The sequence below is a fragment of the Rhineura floridana genome, chromosome 20, assembly GCF_030035675.1.
Source record: "Rhineura floridana isolate rRhiFlo1 chromosome 20, rRhiFlo1.hap2, whole genome shotgun sequence".
In the NCBI taxonomy this organism is placed as follows: domain Eukaryota; kingdom Metazoa; phylum Chordata; class Lepidosauria; order Squamata; family Rhineuridae; genus Rhineura; species Rhineura floridana.
The window spans coordinates 12,187,514-12,200,645 of NC_084499.1; the positions used below are offsets into that span (position 1 = coordinate 12,187,514).

Here is a 13,132-nt window from a genome sequence, read left to right on the forward strand (position 1 = left end):
TCTTTTCAATTAAACCAATTTGGATTTCTTAATCAAGTAATTCTCCCCTTTTTTGGCATCTTGGGCTCCCCCCTCCTTCTTCCTCCTGTGGTTTTGGATGCCATCCACTTTTGCTGTTTTCTATATACATGCACTCATCTCTCCATTCTGGCAAGCAACAGACACTATCAGAATTAGGGATGGGATCCGTTGGCTGGTGCCGGTTCGACAGCATTCCATCAACCTAACAGGCCGGTATTAATTCGTGTTTGTTCTTCATCTGCTAGCTGCTACTTTTAACAACCCAGGTTTTTCTCCCTCGCCAAAATATTAATATTGATACTGATATTTTGAAAGGAAATATCGATAAAATTATCATCCTTGATACTGGTATTTTGGAGGCTGGATTTTTCAATAAAGCAAACCCATTTTCGAAAATAGCTGTGGAAAATAAATCACTACACTAAAATCCAATCCGCAGCAACAGAGAATAAGCAAATGAATGGAGAATTCGGTACCAAATCCAAACTGGGTGAAATTCTAGCACATCCCTAATCGGAATTCAAGGACCCATTCCAGCCAGGGAAAAGCACTCAAGGAGGGTGTGGAGCAGGGCCAGCAGAGGGTGTGGCCTGAGGAGAGTACCCAGGGCCAGACAGGGAGGCCTGGAGGGCAGCATTCAGCTCCTGGGCCTGAAGTTCCCTGCACCTGTTACAGCCAGCCATGTGCCAAGGCTCTCTCTCTCTGTTCTTCACAGTTCTCGCTCTTGTCGGAGGTGAGGGGAGTCATATCTCCTCAGGACCTTGACTGCTTTGACAACCTGGTCCTGAAGAGGGAGATTGAATTCATGAAGGCTCGGCAGCCCTCGGGGACAGGGACAGACTCTTACTCCTTGATGTCTTGCAGTGACACTGCCTCTTCCACCGGGAGCCATTTCACCTCCACCACAGTCAGCTCGGCTCGGGTGAGTGCTCCCACCTCACCATCAGTGGTCTGACCCGTGCCAAGGCTGGACATCTTATCATGTCCCCTTTTGCCACCCTGGGCTCCTACTGGGAGGAAGGGCGGGATATAAATGGTGGTTGTTATAATATTGTTATTGCTGTTGTTGTTATTGTTATTGCTGAATGGACCAATGGTTTGGCTCAGTATAAGGCAGCTTCCTATGTTCTCATGTCTTTGGGGTTGTTGTTTATTAAATCACAACCTGCCAGTACCAGATGCCCTATTCTAGATTGGGACCTTAGTGGTTGTGGGGGAGCGTCAGAGGGGTTTATCGTTTTCCCCCTGTTGATGTTCCCAACTGGGAGCCCTCAGTTGGCAATTTGCATAAGGGAAAAAAGCTCCCACTAATGCAAATCACAGATGTGGGGCCCCTGTCCAGATCATGCACACGCACATGCACACATGCTGGATTTTTGTGTAAAAAATAAAACAGCCCTGCACTTAAAGGCACAGCTGGGAAGCTAAGATTATGTGCCATCTGCCCTAAACTGATTGTGGAACTGCGCTGGTGCAGACACAAGCTTGATTCGCTCAGTGAGTCTTCTAGAGTGTGCATAAAGTGGATAAAGGAAAGTGTTTCTCCCTCTCGCGTTAACGCTAGAACTCTGGGGCATCCAATGAAGCTGAATCTTGGAAGAAAGTACTTCTTCACATAGCGCATAGTTTTAACTATGGGATTTGCTCCCATAAGATGCAATGATGGCCACCAACTTGGATAGCTTTAAAAGAGGATTAGACAAACTCCTGGAGGATGAGGCTATCAGGGACTACTAGCCACAATGGTTATGTTATCTTCTGCCTCCTCAGTCAGAATATCAGTACCAATTGCTGGGAATCACATGGGGGGGGAGAGCTCAGTTGCATTCAGGTCCTTCATCTGGCTGGCCAGCTGTGAGATACTGGACTAAGTGGGTCTTTGACCCAAACTGGCAGGGCTCTTCTGATGCTCTTATGAAGCTGAAGCTGATTGGCCAAATGGCATTGCAGGGATGCCTGTTCAGAGTTTGGGTAGGGCTCCCTGCTGTCCTTCTGATTTGGCCTTATGACATCATCACATAGCCAAATAGGATGTCATGGTGGCCACCAACTTGGATGGCTTTAAGACAGGCTTAGACGAATTCATGGAGGATAAAGGTTATCAGTGGCTACTAGCCACGGTGGCTACGTTCTACCTCCACTGTTGGAGACAGTCTGCTTCTGAATGCCAGTTGCCGGGAATCCCAAGTGGGGAGAGTGCTCTTGTACCCAGGTCCCGTTTGGGGGCTTCCCATTGGGGCATCTGGTTGGCCCCTGTGAGAACAGGATGCTGGCCTTGAGGGGTCACTGGCCTGACCAGCAGCCAGGCTCTTCTATGTTCCTTGAGTCTTTTTGCCCTGCCTTCCAACTCTTTAAACTCATACCCTTTTGCGTAGGGCAGGGATGGGATGCATAGCCATGTCCTTTTTCATGTAGTCTCCTCACCTTCTGCCAACCTTCCCCGCAGGCCAGCGTCATCGTTATATAACATCTCGGAGACCTTGCCGCACACGCTGTCCAATTAACTTCACGTAATCGCCTCTAAGCATGCAGTCTTGCGGGCGCAAAATTAATTTGCCAACCATAAAACACCTTTTCATCATAAATGCATTAGCAGCCTTGGAAACTGAAAACCTCTTTGAATAAATGGAGATGCTGATTGCAGCGGTTCAAAGGCAGGCTTGGCTGGGGGTGGTGGAGGACGCTAGGGGTATATGGTGGAGGAGGAACAAGTAGCCCCACTGCAGTCCTTTCTCAGGGCTCATTCTAGAAATATTGTTGGCTTTCCCTCCACTCCAGCTCAGGGGCCAAATACAGTCCTTCAGGGCTCTCTGTCTAGCCCTGAGGATTAGGGCTGAGGAAGAAATTTGATTCCGTTCACATTTGAAGGGGAATCGAACAAATTGGCCCTTCCCAAAACAATATCAAACTGAATCACAGCCATCCTTCAGAATTTGCACTTCTCCAAACTTTGCAATGCAATTCTCCAGCCAAGTCACATATAATAGAGTCAAATGTGCAAAAAACAACATATATATTAGCAAAAATAACATGCAAAAATGTATTGTATTCGGCTTGCAAAAAAAAGTACCTTAGTCAAAACTGCATGCAAAGATGTGTTGAGGGGGAGACATTTACACTAAAATGCTGGTGAATGTTCTTGAGAAATGTAGAGAACCAAATTTAAGATTGGAAAAATGGGAAACTGACAGGACTGAAATTGACAGATCATCCTTCCATCTTACTGCTTCTCCTGTGGGTTTTTTTGCCTGGGTAGAATGTGTCCTTGAACTCTAATAATGCTTCTTGCTTGTCTGGTCAGAGATACCTGAATATGTGTGGAAACTAACCTATTGGACAAAGCTGAAATGTACATCCATTGCTCTGCCCACTTTTGCTTCCAGCCCCCCACCACCACTGTCATGCGCCCCTCCCCCCCAGAAGATTTCCAGAAGGGAATTATTGAATGGGTGGAGCAATGGATGTGATGGATGGGAGAATGCAACTCCACTCCTTAAAGTACTCCTGTACTGGCTGCCTTTAATCTATTGGATCTGATTCAATGAGTTTGTAATGGTTTAGAAAGCCCTACATGGCTCAGAGCCAGTGGGGGCTGGTCTGTTAGAGCATATGGGGCTCTGCCCCACCAATCTCAATCTGCCTTCAGCCAGCCCCCCACCTGCCTGCCTTCTTACTTACAACCAGCTCAGGGGGTGCCACCCGCTATCAGCTTCCTCCCTCTTAGTCTCAGTATTGCCCCTTTTTGAACTCAGCATGGGGGCACAACTTGGATTCGTTGGCTCTGCCTGTCGTTGGCTCCGGCGCCGCCTAATGTTGCCCTCCTGCCTTACACCCTAGCAATCCTGCCCTATCACGTGATGCCAGGGATTGAACCTGGGACATTTTTGCATGCAGTGTGTGTCCTCTACCACTGACCAATGGGTCATTCCCTGCAATTGATTGGTCCCAATTGTTTTTCTGGCCCCAGTTTAGATTATATCTGCCTTCCAATGGAGGCTGGTCTATTAGGGCAAGTGGGGCATTGCCAACCTCAACCCCCACCTGCCTGCCTTCTTACTTAAAACCCATACAGTGGGTGGCACCGGCTGTCAGCTCCTGAATCTCAGTGTTGCCCTTGTAGAACTCAGCAAGGAGGCAGACAGGAGGATGTAATTGGCTGTGGCTCCACCTGTTGTGGGACTCCTTGCCTTCCACCCCACCAGTACCAATGAGTAGCAGCCACCGCTGCCCCGAGCCCAATAGTCTGCAAGCCAGCCTTCCTCCAAACCAGCCGAACAATCCTTAAAATCCTTAAGAAGGGGGGGTTTCGGGTACCCATGAGGATTTCTTGGGAGGGAATGCATAGGAGGCCCTTCTGCCCAGTCGGGCCCTTGACTCTGAAACTATTTCCCTCTCGAGTTGCGCCTGTCCCTTTTGTTGTTGGGATTCAGATGTCGGCTAAAAACATTTCCGTTTGCCCAGGCCTGACACGGGAACGTTTGCCCTGAACAGTAAACTGTGGGTTTGTGTTTATAACGATGGTTCATTCTATGAATATTTTGGTTTGGTATTTGTTTTAAACACCGATGCCCTTTTTGCTGTTTATTTTTTGTTGCACGTCGCCCACTGCTCTGCCGGAGGAAAGGTGATTCATAACTACAGTTCTTTTTAATCATCATCGTATCAAAGCACAGTGAAACAAACGACAAAAGCCAGCAACTTGAAAGCAGTAAACCAATTTCTAAATAGTTACTGTAGCAAAATATCCCCGTGCTCATGCCTCGTTCTGCCAGAATACAGCTGGTGTGAATGGAGGAGTTATAACAATGGATCTGGAGGATAAGTTGGATATGCAGTCTCAGCCCACTGAAATTAAGTGAGATTCGTTGATTTAAATGGGTCTACTCTGATAGGACTTCGTGGTAAACAACCCATAGTTTGCTTGTTTTACCTACTTTCTAATATATTTTTCTTCTCCCACCTTTTTTTTTAAATCCCCCCCCTCCACAGGAGCGACTCTTGTGGCTTATCGACCTCATGGAGGTAAGCAGCTCTTCATGGGTTCTGGTTAGGGCTTGATTTCTTTTTGCAAGGTGCAGGGAGACTGAGCTGGATGGAACTTGAAGTCAAAACTATATGCCTTTTCCAACCCAAAGGCCACGTTCCTTGGCAACCTTCTGAGGGCCACGCTCCGCAGTGGGTGGGAGCTGGGTGCAAACATGGTAAGAGCAGCTACTGTAAATTGTACCTTTCTCCAGCAGGCTAGTTTCTACACAAACTTGCGCACTCCTTTCTGTCCTCCATCCGGGCAAGCAAGAGTCATTGTCAGAGTTCAAAGACACATTTCCGGCCAATCAGAAACATTCAACGAGGGTCCAAAGCAGGGCTAATGAGGGATATGGCTTGGGGAGAGGGGTTTGGTGCGGGGAGAGTCCTGAGGGCCAGACAGAGAGACCTTGAGGGCTACATATTGTCCTGCCCAAAGCCGAGGAACACAGTCTCAGGCGGTTCTGTGAGTTTTTCTCTTTTTATTAAAGTAATAGATACATGAAAGGAGGAGAGCTTTGGGCATACCATGGACTGCAAAAAAGACAGATAATTGGGTGTTAGAACAAATTAAACTAGAACTGTCACTAGAAGCTAAAATGATGAAACTGAGGTTATCATACTTTGGACACATGAGAAGACATGATTCATTAGAAAAGATAATAATGCTGGGAAAAACAGAAGGGAGTAGAAAAAGAGGAAGGCCAAACAAGAGATAGATCGATTCCATAAAGGAAGCCACAGACCTGAACTTACAAGATCTGAACAGGGTGGTTCATGACAGATGCTATTGGAGGTTGCTGATTCATAAGGTCGCCATAAATCAAAATCGACTTGAAGGCACATAACAACAGATACATCAAAAGCTTTTCAACTCTTCAACCTAACTACTCTTCCTAGGAACTCTTGCCCTGGCTAACTCTGACTAAGCATCTCTTCGCAGCTTTTAAACGTTGACTCAGCAACGAACCCCTTCCCTGAGTCCACTTAAGTAGGCTTGGCTTCCGTGCTTAAACGACAGCTCCTCCTTAACTCCTTCCATCCGTTGAACTTCACGCCTCTGAATCCTCTGAGTCCAAGGCGATGGGGCCTGGATCTCAGCCTCACCCTCCGAGTGGTAGGGGCTAACTGCCTGCTCAAGCGTGGGAAGCTGTGGGGTGCTTGGCTGGGGAATGTCATGTTGACAAGGGGGCACCTCTGGCATGGGCAAGGGAGGCACACCTAATGGAGCAGTCTCTGACAGTTCAGGTTGTGCTCCAGCAGGGTGTGCTGTGAACTCTCCTCGCTGCTCGAGCCCTCCCTCAGCTCATCGCACCAGTCCTCAAAGTTGGTATCACCCTCGCCGATGCCTCGCCTCCCAACCCTGGGTCACAACCAGAGCTTGGAAAAGTTACTTTTTAAAACTACAACTCCCATCAGCCCCAGCCAGCATGGCCACTGGATTGGGCTGATGGGAGTTGTAGTTCAAAAAAGTAACTTTTCCATGCTCTGGTCACAACACATATGCCCCGTGGGCCTGAGTTTCCTCTTCCCTGGCCTCAGCCATCTACATATTAAATCATCTACCTGCAGCATAGCAAGGGAAAGTTGCTCGGAAATGTTTCATGCAGTATGGCTCTTTCCAGGGCTATCAATCCCATTTCCCCCAAAACTGATATTTCAGTAATTGTGTGGTTTGCCCAACTGATGGGGGGCGGGTGAGAGAGAGAGAGACACCAGCAGATTGATCACTTCACATAGAAAACAGCTCTCTTGGTTCTTTATTGTGCTTGGCCAAATGCACACCATCTGGCCAGGCCCGATTTATCATCACCTCCCTGGCTAATGACTTTTTTCGGATCACACTTGGGTGGGAGGCTAATTATGTGCTGCGCTAATTGGGAGCGGCTTTGCCTGATTGTGGCACTACATTTGTGTTCTAATTTGTTTAAAATGGAGCTGGCCTCAAAGGGGGGGGGAGATGGGGCAAGGGATGTGTTTTCCGGCTATGTAGTTATGATGCTTGTGAACTGAAAAAGTTGAAAAAAACATATATATTAAGGATGGGATTCAATTGGCCAGTACTGGTTCAAAAGCATTCCGTCAACCTTACAGGGCAGCATCAATTTGGGTTCGTCCTTTGCCCACTAGCTAATGCTTTTTCTCCTCAGGAAAAAATATTATATTAATATTGATATTTTGAAAAGAAATATTGATAAATCAAAGGAAATATCTATATTGTTCTTCATATCAATATTTTACAGGCAGAAGGTTTTTTTAAAAAAAACATTTTCAAAAATAGCCGCGGAAAATTGCTACATAAAAATCCAGTCCGCAATGATAAAGAATAGTTGAATTAATGAAAAATTCTGTACCAAATCTGAATTCGGCAGAATTCTAGCACATCCCGTAACACACACAGAGAGAGAGAGTTATAGATATGATTCAGTTTGTTCTAAAAGGTGAACTTACTTAATTTACAGTTTTCTAAACAATACAGTAGGGCCCCGCTTTACAGCGATTCGCTAATGCGGCGGCTTTCAATTAGGGGAAGTCCCCGCATTAAGGCGCTTGTTCCGTTTTTACGGCGGTTTTTTCCCATTGCGTGCCATTTTGACGTCATTTTCGCGCGACGCATCCCATTATCGTCAATGGGTTTCGCTTTACAGCGATTTCCACTTTACAGCGGGGGTCCGGAATGGAACCCACCGTGTGAGCGTAGCCCTACTGTACAAGAATCCAAACAAAGCTGTAATTCATGTCTCCAAATGTGTACAAGCATGTATACCCTGGGGTAAAGTGTGCATAAAATGCGTTATATTTGGGGGGGCAATTGCTCTGCAAAAATGTATCCGGCAAAATTGCACACAAGCATGCAATACATTAAGATGAATTCACAATGAAATGCTGATAAGGCATAGCAATAGCTGTTTTTACTAAGAACCTAAACACAAAGCTCTTGAAGTTTTTTTTAAAAAAAATGCTGAAAAGGGCACTTAAAAGGCAAAAATGCTGGGAAAGATGTAAAATACTTAGAACAGGTAGGGGAAACCTTAAAAAAGGGTAAATGGACTGCCTTCAAGTCGATCCTGACTTATGACGACCCTATGAATAGGGTTTTCATGGTAAGCGGTATTCAGAGGGAGTTTACCATTGCCTTCCTCTGAGGCTGAGAGGCAGTGACTGGCCCAAGGTCACCCAGCGAGCTTCGTGGCAGTGTGGGGATTCGAACCCTGGTCTCCCAGGGCGTAGTCCAACACCTTAACCACTACACCACACTGGCTCTCTAGGGGAACCTTTAGCCCTCCAGATGTTTGCTGAACTACAACGTCCATCAACCCTGGCCATTGGCTAGGCTTGCTGGGGCTGATGGGAGTGGCAATCCAGCAACATCAGGAGGGCCAAAGGTTCCCCACATCTGACTTAGAAGCACAAAACCCAAAGTGACATCTGCTTGTCTTTGGGAGGGCCTTGTTGGAAAAAGTTGGATGGCACAGGACAGGAACCTGCACGTCTCTGAAATCGCTTGCAGGCGACCAGTGTGTTGAGTATTCATCCTGATTTCTTTGCCGGGAGGTTACACAATGTTGCTTATTTATTGAGCATTCATTCTAATTTGTCGGCAGGGAGGTTAGATGACTCTGCATCAAGCAAATGTCATTCCACCCTTTCGAATGCATTTCCCCCATCACGTTCCTTATCGCAAGAAGTCCAGTTTGGGGTGGGGGTGGGGAAATGGGGTTGTTTTCTAGGAGCACCAAATCAACTTTAATTGAACAACCAGAATTTGCCAGTATGCAACTGAATCCCACCTAAAGCACAGTCTGGAAGCACCCTTAGCTTGCAATCTCTCCCAAACTTGGGTAGAGCTAGAACTATCTGTGCACTGGAGAGCAATGGGCCAAGTGGCAGCCAGATTGAACGCGTTGGCTGCAAGATGCCTACCTCGCCCTTTTAAAATTGAGAAGAAGACCTCCCCATTGGTTTGGTCTGTAATTGATTCATTTGGATGCGGAGAAGTTGCATGCCAGCCTCCCAGCCCTGAATATAAGCATGACATTTTTTAATCAATTCCCAAATGTGAATTAAATCAGCAGGCGGTTTCTGCCTTCTCTGGCTCATCATTTCATTTCTCTCTTCTCTCCACCTGCCCCACATCTCTAGTCCTCACGCACCTTCCTGATTGACAGCCCCCCCATCCCCTTGCCCATCAGAGAGAGAAACTGGCTATTTAGCATTTGCTAATTATTCCGTTCAGATCTGCCAATTTTGTTAATTCATTCTGAGCTGTATTTTGACACTGAATAATGACATTTGGGCTATAATTAGATTTAGAAGAAGGGGGTAAGTAGCATCTGTCACCTGTGTAACATATAGGATGGTGCTGCTTTGGTGACAGTGAAAACGAGAGAGAGAGAGAGAGAGAGAGAGAGAGAGAGAGATGCAATGCATGTGAATGAGAAGCATGTAAGAATTACCTTCCTAGATCAGACCTTACTCCGGGGTGGAGAATCTCAGTCCCAGGGGACCAAATGCGGCCCTTCAGCTCTCTCTTTTTGGCCCTTGGGACTCTCTCTAGCAGTGGTGACTGGTGGCTCCACATCAGCTGGGCAGCTCCTGAAGTTCGGATTAAAAACCAGAGCAGATTTCGCTACCCCACCGGCATGGAGCCTGCCGCCATTACTGCTGTCTGTCGTAAGCCCAGCGGAGTGTTCCTGGAGTGATCGAGAAGAAGTAGAATGGGAACCAGGAGAGGGGCCCAGTGGCTTGCAGCAACAAGGCGCTGAAGCAGAAGGCTTCAGCACTTTTGACAGTGACAGCTCCTCTCCCTTAGCTCCAGTTACAAGAGAGGAAATGCTGGCTGACCAGGAGCCAGCCCTTTATCCTCCATTCCCTTTGCCCAAACTTCCTCTACGGAAGGAGGATCTTGATGAGGTGCTGCACCACCACCCCGGATGTGCAGAAAGATGCTCTAGCAGGTTCAGATGGCCCCCCACTTTTCCAACAAGGAGAAGCACTCACTTGCTCGCTGATTCCTGTTCTGTGACACCTCCCACACGCAAGTAGAAAGAGCCTGCCCCGAACCTACTTGAGAGTTTCAGGGGTGTGCGTCTAATGGCTGCGACAATGTCTTAGCTTTGAGTAGTCATGCCTAGTTATGCTGAGTAGAGATGCAGAATCCTGTGTAACCTGTAACCTGATCCCTGCCTTCCGCACTGCCAGTCCCAATGGGCACAAGTGGCCACTGCCAAGAACATAGAGTGTCTGCTAGATCAGGCCAAAGGCCCATCTAGTCTACTATCCTCTTCTCACAATAGCCAACCAGCTGCCCAAATGGAATGCCCCAAAACAGGACCCAAGTGCGACAGCCCCTCTCCCCACTTGCGACTCCCAGCAACTGGTATTCAGAGGTAGACTGCCTCCAGCAGTGGAGGGAGAACATAGCCATCATGGCCTTATCCTCCATGAATCTCTCTAATCCTCTTTTAAAGCCATCCAAGTTGGTAGCCAACCCAGTTATTGCTGGGGAGGGGAAGAGTTGCAGTATTGCATGGTGCCCACAGTAGTTTCTCTGGTCTGCAAATGTGCCCATGGGCCCACAAAGGCTGGCAACCCCTGCTGCAAGCAATCCGCATTTGAGAGAGGCGGGGGAGATTTTTACAAAATAAAAACACAATCTTTCTTTTCCTTCCCTTCTTTGCGGCTAGAACACATCAGACTTGGAAGGAGGCGGGAAGGGAAGTCAAAGCAACATCAATGCCCTGCCCGACATCTCACTGGTAAGACATGTTCTTGTGTCTCCCCCCACTCTTTTCTTCCCCACAATAGTGCTCTCTCTGTACCAGGATCAGGAAGCGTAATCAGGGTGTCTTACAAGATGCAGCAAATCTGTGTTTTCTTGGCATGCAAAAAATAAATATAATTGGCACCTGATTTCCATGAACACGTTTGATGCCAGGCTCGCTATTTAGCCGCCATCTGGCCGTTATCCTACTGTTTCCGTGTTCCACAACACATTTGTCTTGACACACGAGCAGCTTGATTCTGTCACTAGAAAAGCTTGACTGTAAATTATTGTGGAGTATATATTTAGATGAACAGTTGTAAATATTAGGAACAGCACAGGCTTAATACTGCGTGAATGCCTAGCCTGTGGTCTCGATTTCACAAGTGTCACAGCAGGTCACAGCGGGTTGTCATGGACCTTGCAGCTTGGAGCAGGAGGTGTTGTGGACTGGGTCTGATTTACTTATAAAACTATTTCCGTGCCTCCTTTCCTTCTGGTGAGTTACCAGTGCGGTGGCGAGCAAAAATACGAAGTCCTACTCCGAGCAGACCCATTGAAATTAATGGACCTGAGTTAGTCACGTCTATTAACTTCCATGGATCTACTCTGAGTAGAACTAGCATTGACTACCACCCAATATAACAATAAACCATAAAACATATCAATAGCACAGAGAGCTATCGCTAGTCGGGCGGTATATAAATTTAATAAATAAATAAATAAATAAATAATAAAATATCAGGAAAAAACTATCAGTAAGATATTAGCATCACTTGTAGTAAACAGGGTTCTAAAAACTGACTTTAGCCGCCTGGGAATGCCTGAGCAAATAGATACATTTTAAAGCACGATGGAAGCACCCAACAGTTGGTGCGATGGGGGCCACCACAGATGAGGCTCTGTTCTGCAGCATCATAAAGTGAACTTCTGCAGGCCGTGCTGTGAACAGGGCCTCCTCTATTAATGGTTCATTCCTTTCAACATCCGAGAGGAGGGAAATTTCTTCCATCAGCTGCTATTTTAACTTCTGCAATGGGCAGATACTTTTCACCAGGGCACAGGTCTCCATCTGCTCTCCCCTGAGGTGTTATGATTTCATGGTGCACCAGGGGTGTAGTGGTCTGGGGTCTCAGGGAGTCTTAGACCCGTTACTTTTTTGGGAGCAGGGTCCCTATGTCTCCAGCATCCCGCAAGCTAATCATCATGCAAGGGGAATGTGTTCCCGCTGAGAAGAGTCTTCTAAAATGCTTCCTTGTCCTTTCCTGCTGATTGGAACCAATCAGAGTGAAAGGAGGTGAATTGGCCACAGAGGAGACTCTTTTCAGTAGCTAACACTCTCCCTTTTCATGCTGAATGGTTCCTAGGGGCGTCTGTGTTGCGTGTGTGCGTGTGTAGATCATACAAGGATGGAATCCAAGAGTTGCATAGAAGAAGGCATTAACTAGGATCTCATTCTCAATCCCGCAGAAAAAGGGGGGGTCATGGTTGTGACTATCGTGAAAGGACCCTGCAGTTCTGAATTTGCCACTATGCTACTGTGGTGCAAGCAGGATTTGAGGGCATTCTTTTGTCCCTGTCCATCCTGACGTTTCAGCTGGAAACTCACTCAGCCAAAGCAAGGTGATGGAAATGGAATAAATCATGTCTCGTTCTGCAACACCAGGCATGATCCCCTGCCATGCTCTGCTGCGGAAGGAATATTTCAGAGAAATAGAGAGGGTTTTTGTTGCTGCTGCTGCTGCTGTTGCATTTAGCCTGATATTTATGTATATATTTAATTCCATTTTTCTATTGCTTCTCATATAATATAGCAAAGTGATTTCACAATTAGAAAAACATCAGCGATAAAAACAATTGCACAATTTCATATATGAAAACTATTTATAACAATAGTAAAGACCATTTCAAATCCAATACAGATGCAGACTGAGACAAAGATCTCCACTTAAAGGCATGTTGGAAAAGGAAGGTCTTCAATAGCCAAAAAGACAATAGAGACAGCACTTATCTGATATGTTGTGGAAGGGAGTTCCATAGGGTCGATGGCCCCACGCTAAAGGCCCAGTTCCTTCCTCGTACAGATGGAATGAAAGGGAAACTGCTTAGAGATTTCTTGAAATATAAAGTGGTATACAACTTCAGTAAATAAATATCTACAAAAAGCTCTCTCCTGCAGTGTGCAGCCATCAATCCAGTTTAAAAGGGATGAGATGATCCTTTAGGTATCGTGCTCTGAAGCTGTATAGGGCTTTGTACGCCAGTACCAATGCCTTGAACTTAGTTCGGTAGCTCATTACAGGAGTGTTAGGGAGTGTTCTC

The 13,132-nt window shown here is 46.6% G+C and overlaps 1 protein-coding gene across 6 annotated transcripts in view; it reads left to right on the top strand.

Moving 5' to 3' along the window:
• WHRN (whirlin) overlaps positions 1 to 13,132 on the top strand; it is a 128,025-nt gene that overhangs the window by 102,899 nt on the left and 11,994 nt on the right. For 4 of the 6 annotated variants that reach the window (XM_061604251.1, XM_061604252.1, XM_061604254.1 and 1 more), the window contains exons 7-9: positions 737 to 943; positions 5,011 to 5,043; positions 10,734 to 10,805. In XM_061604251.1, coding sequence (XP_061460235.1) covers positions 737 to 943; positions 5,011 to 5,043; positions 10,734 to 10,805 — 312 coding nt within the window. The remainder of the gene's footprint in view (positions 1 to 736; positions 944 to 5,010; positions 5,044 to 10,733; positions 10,806 to 13,132) is intronic. The other 2 variants (XM_061604253.1, XM_061604257.1) reach the window with 2 other exon arrangements.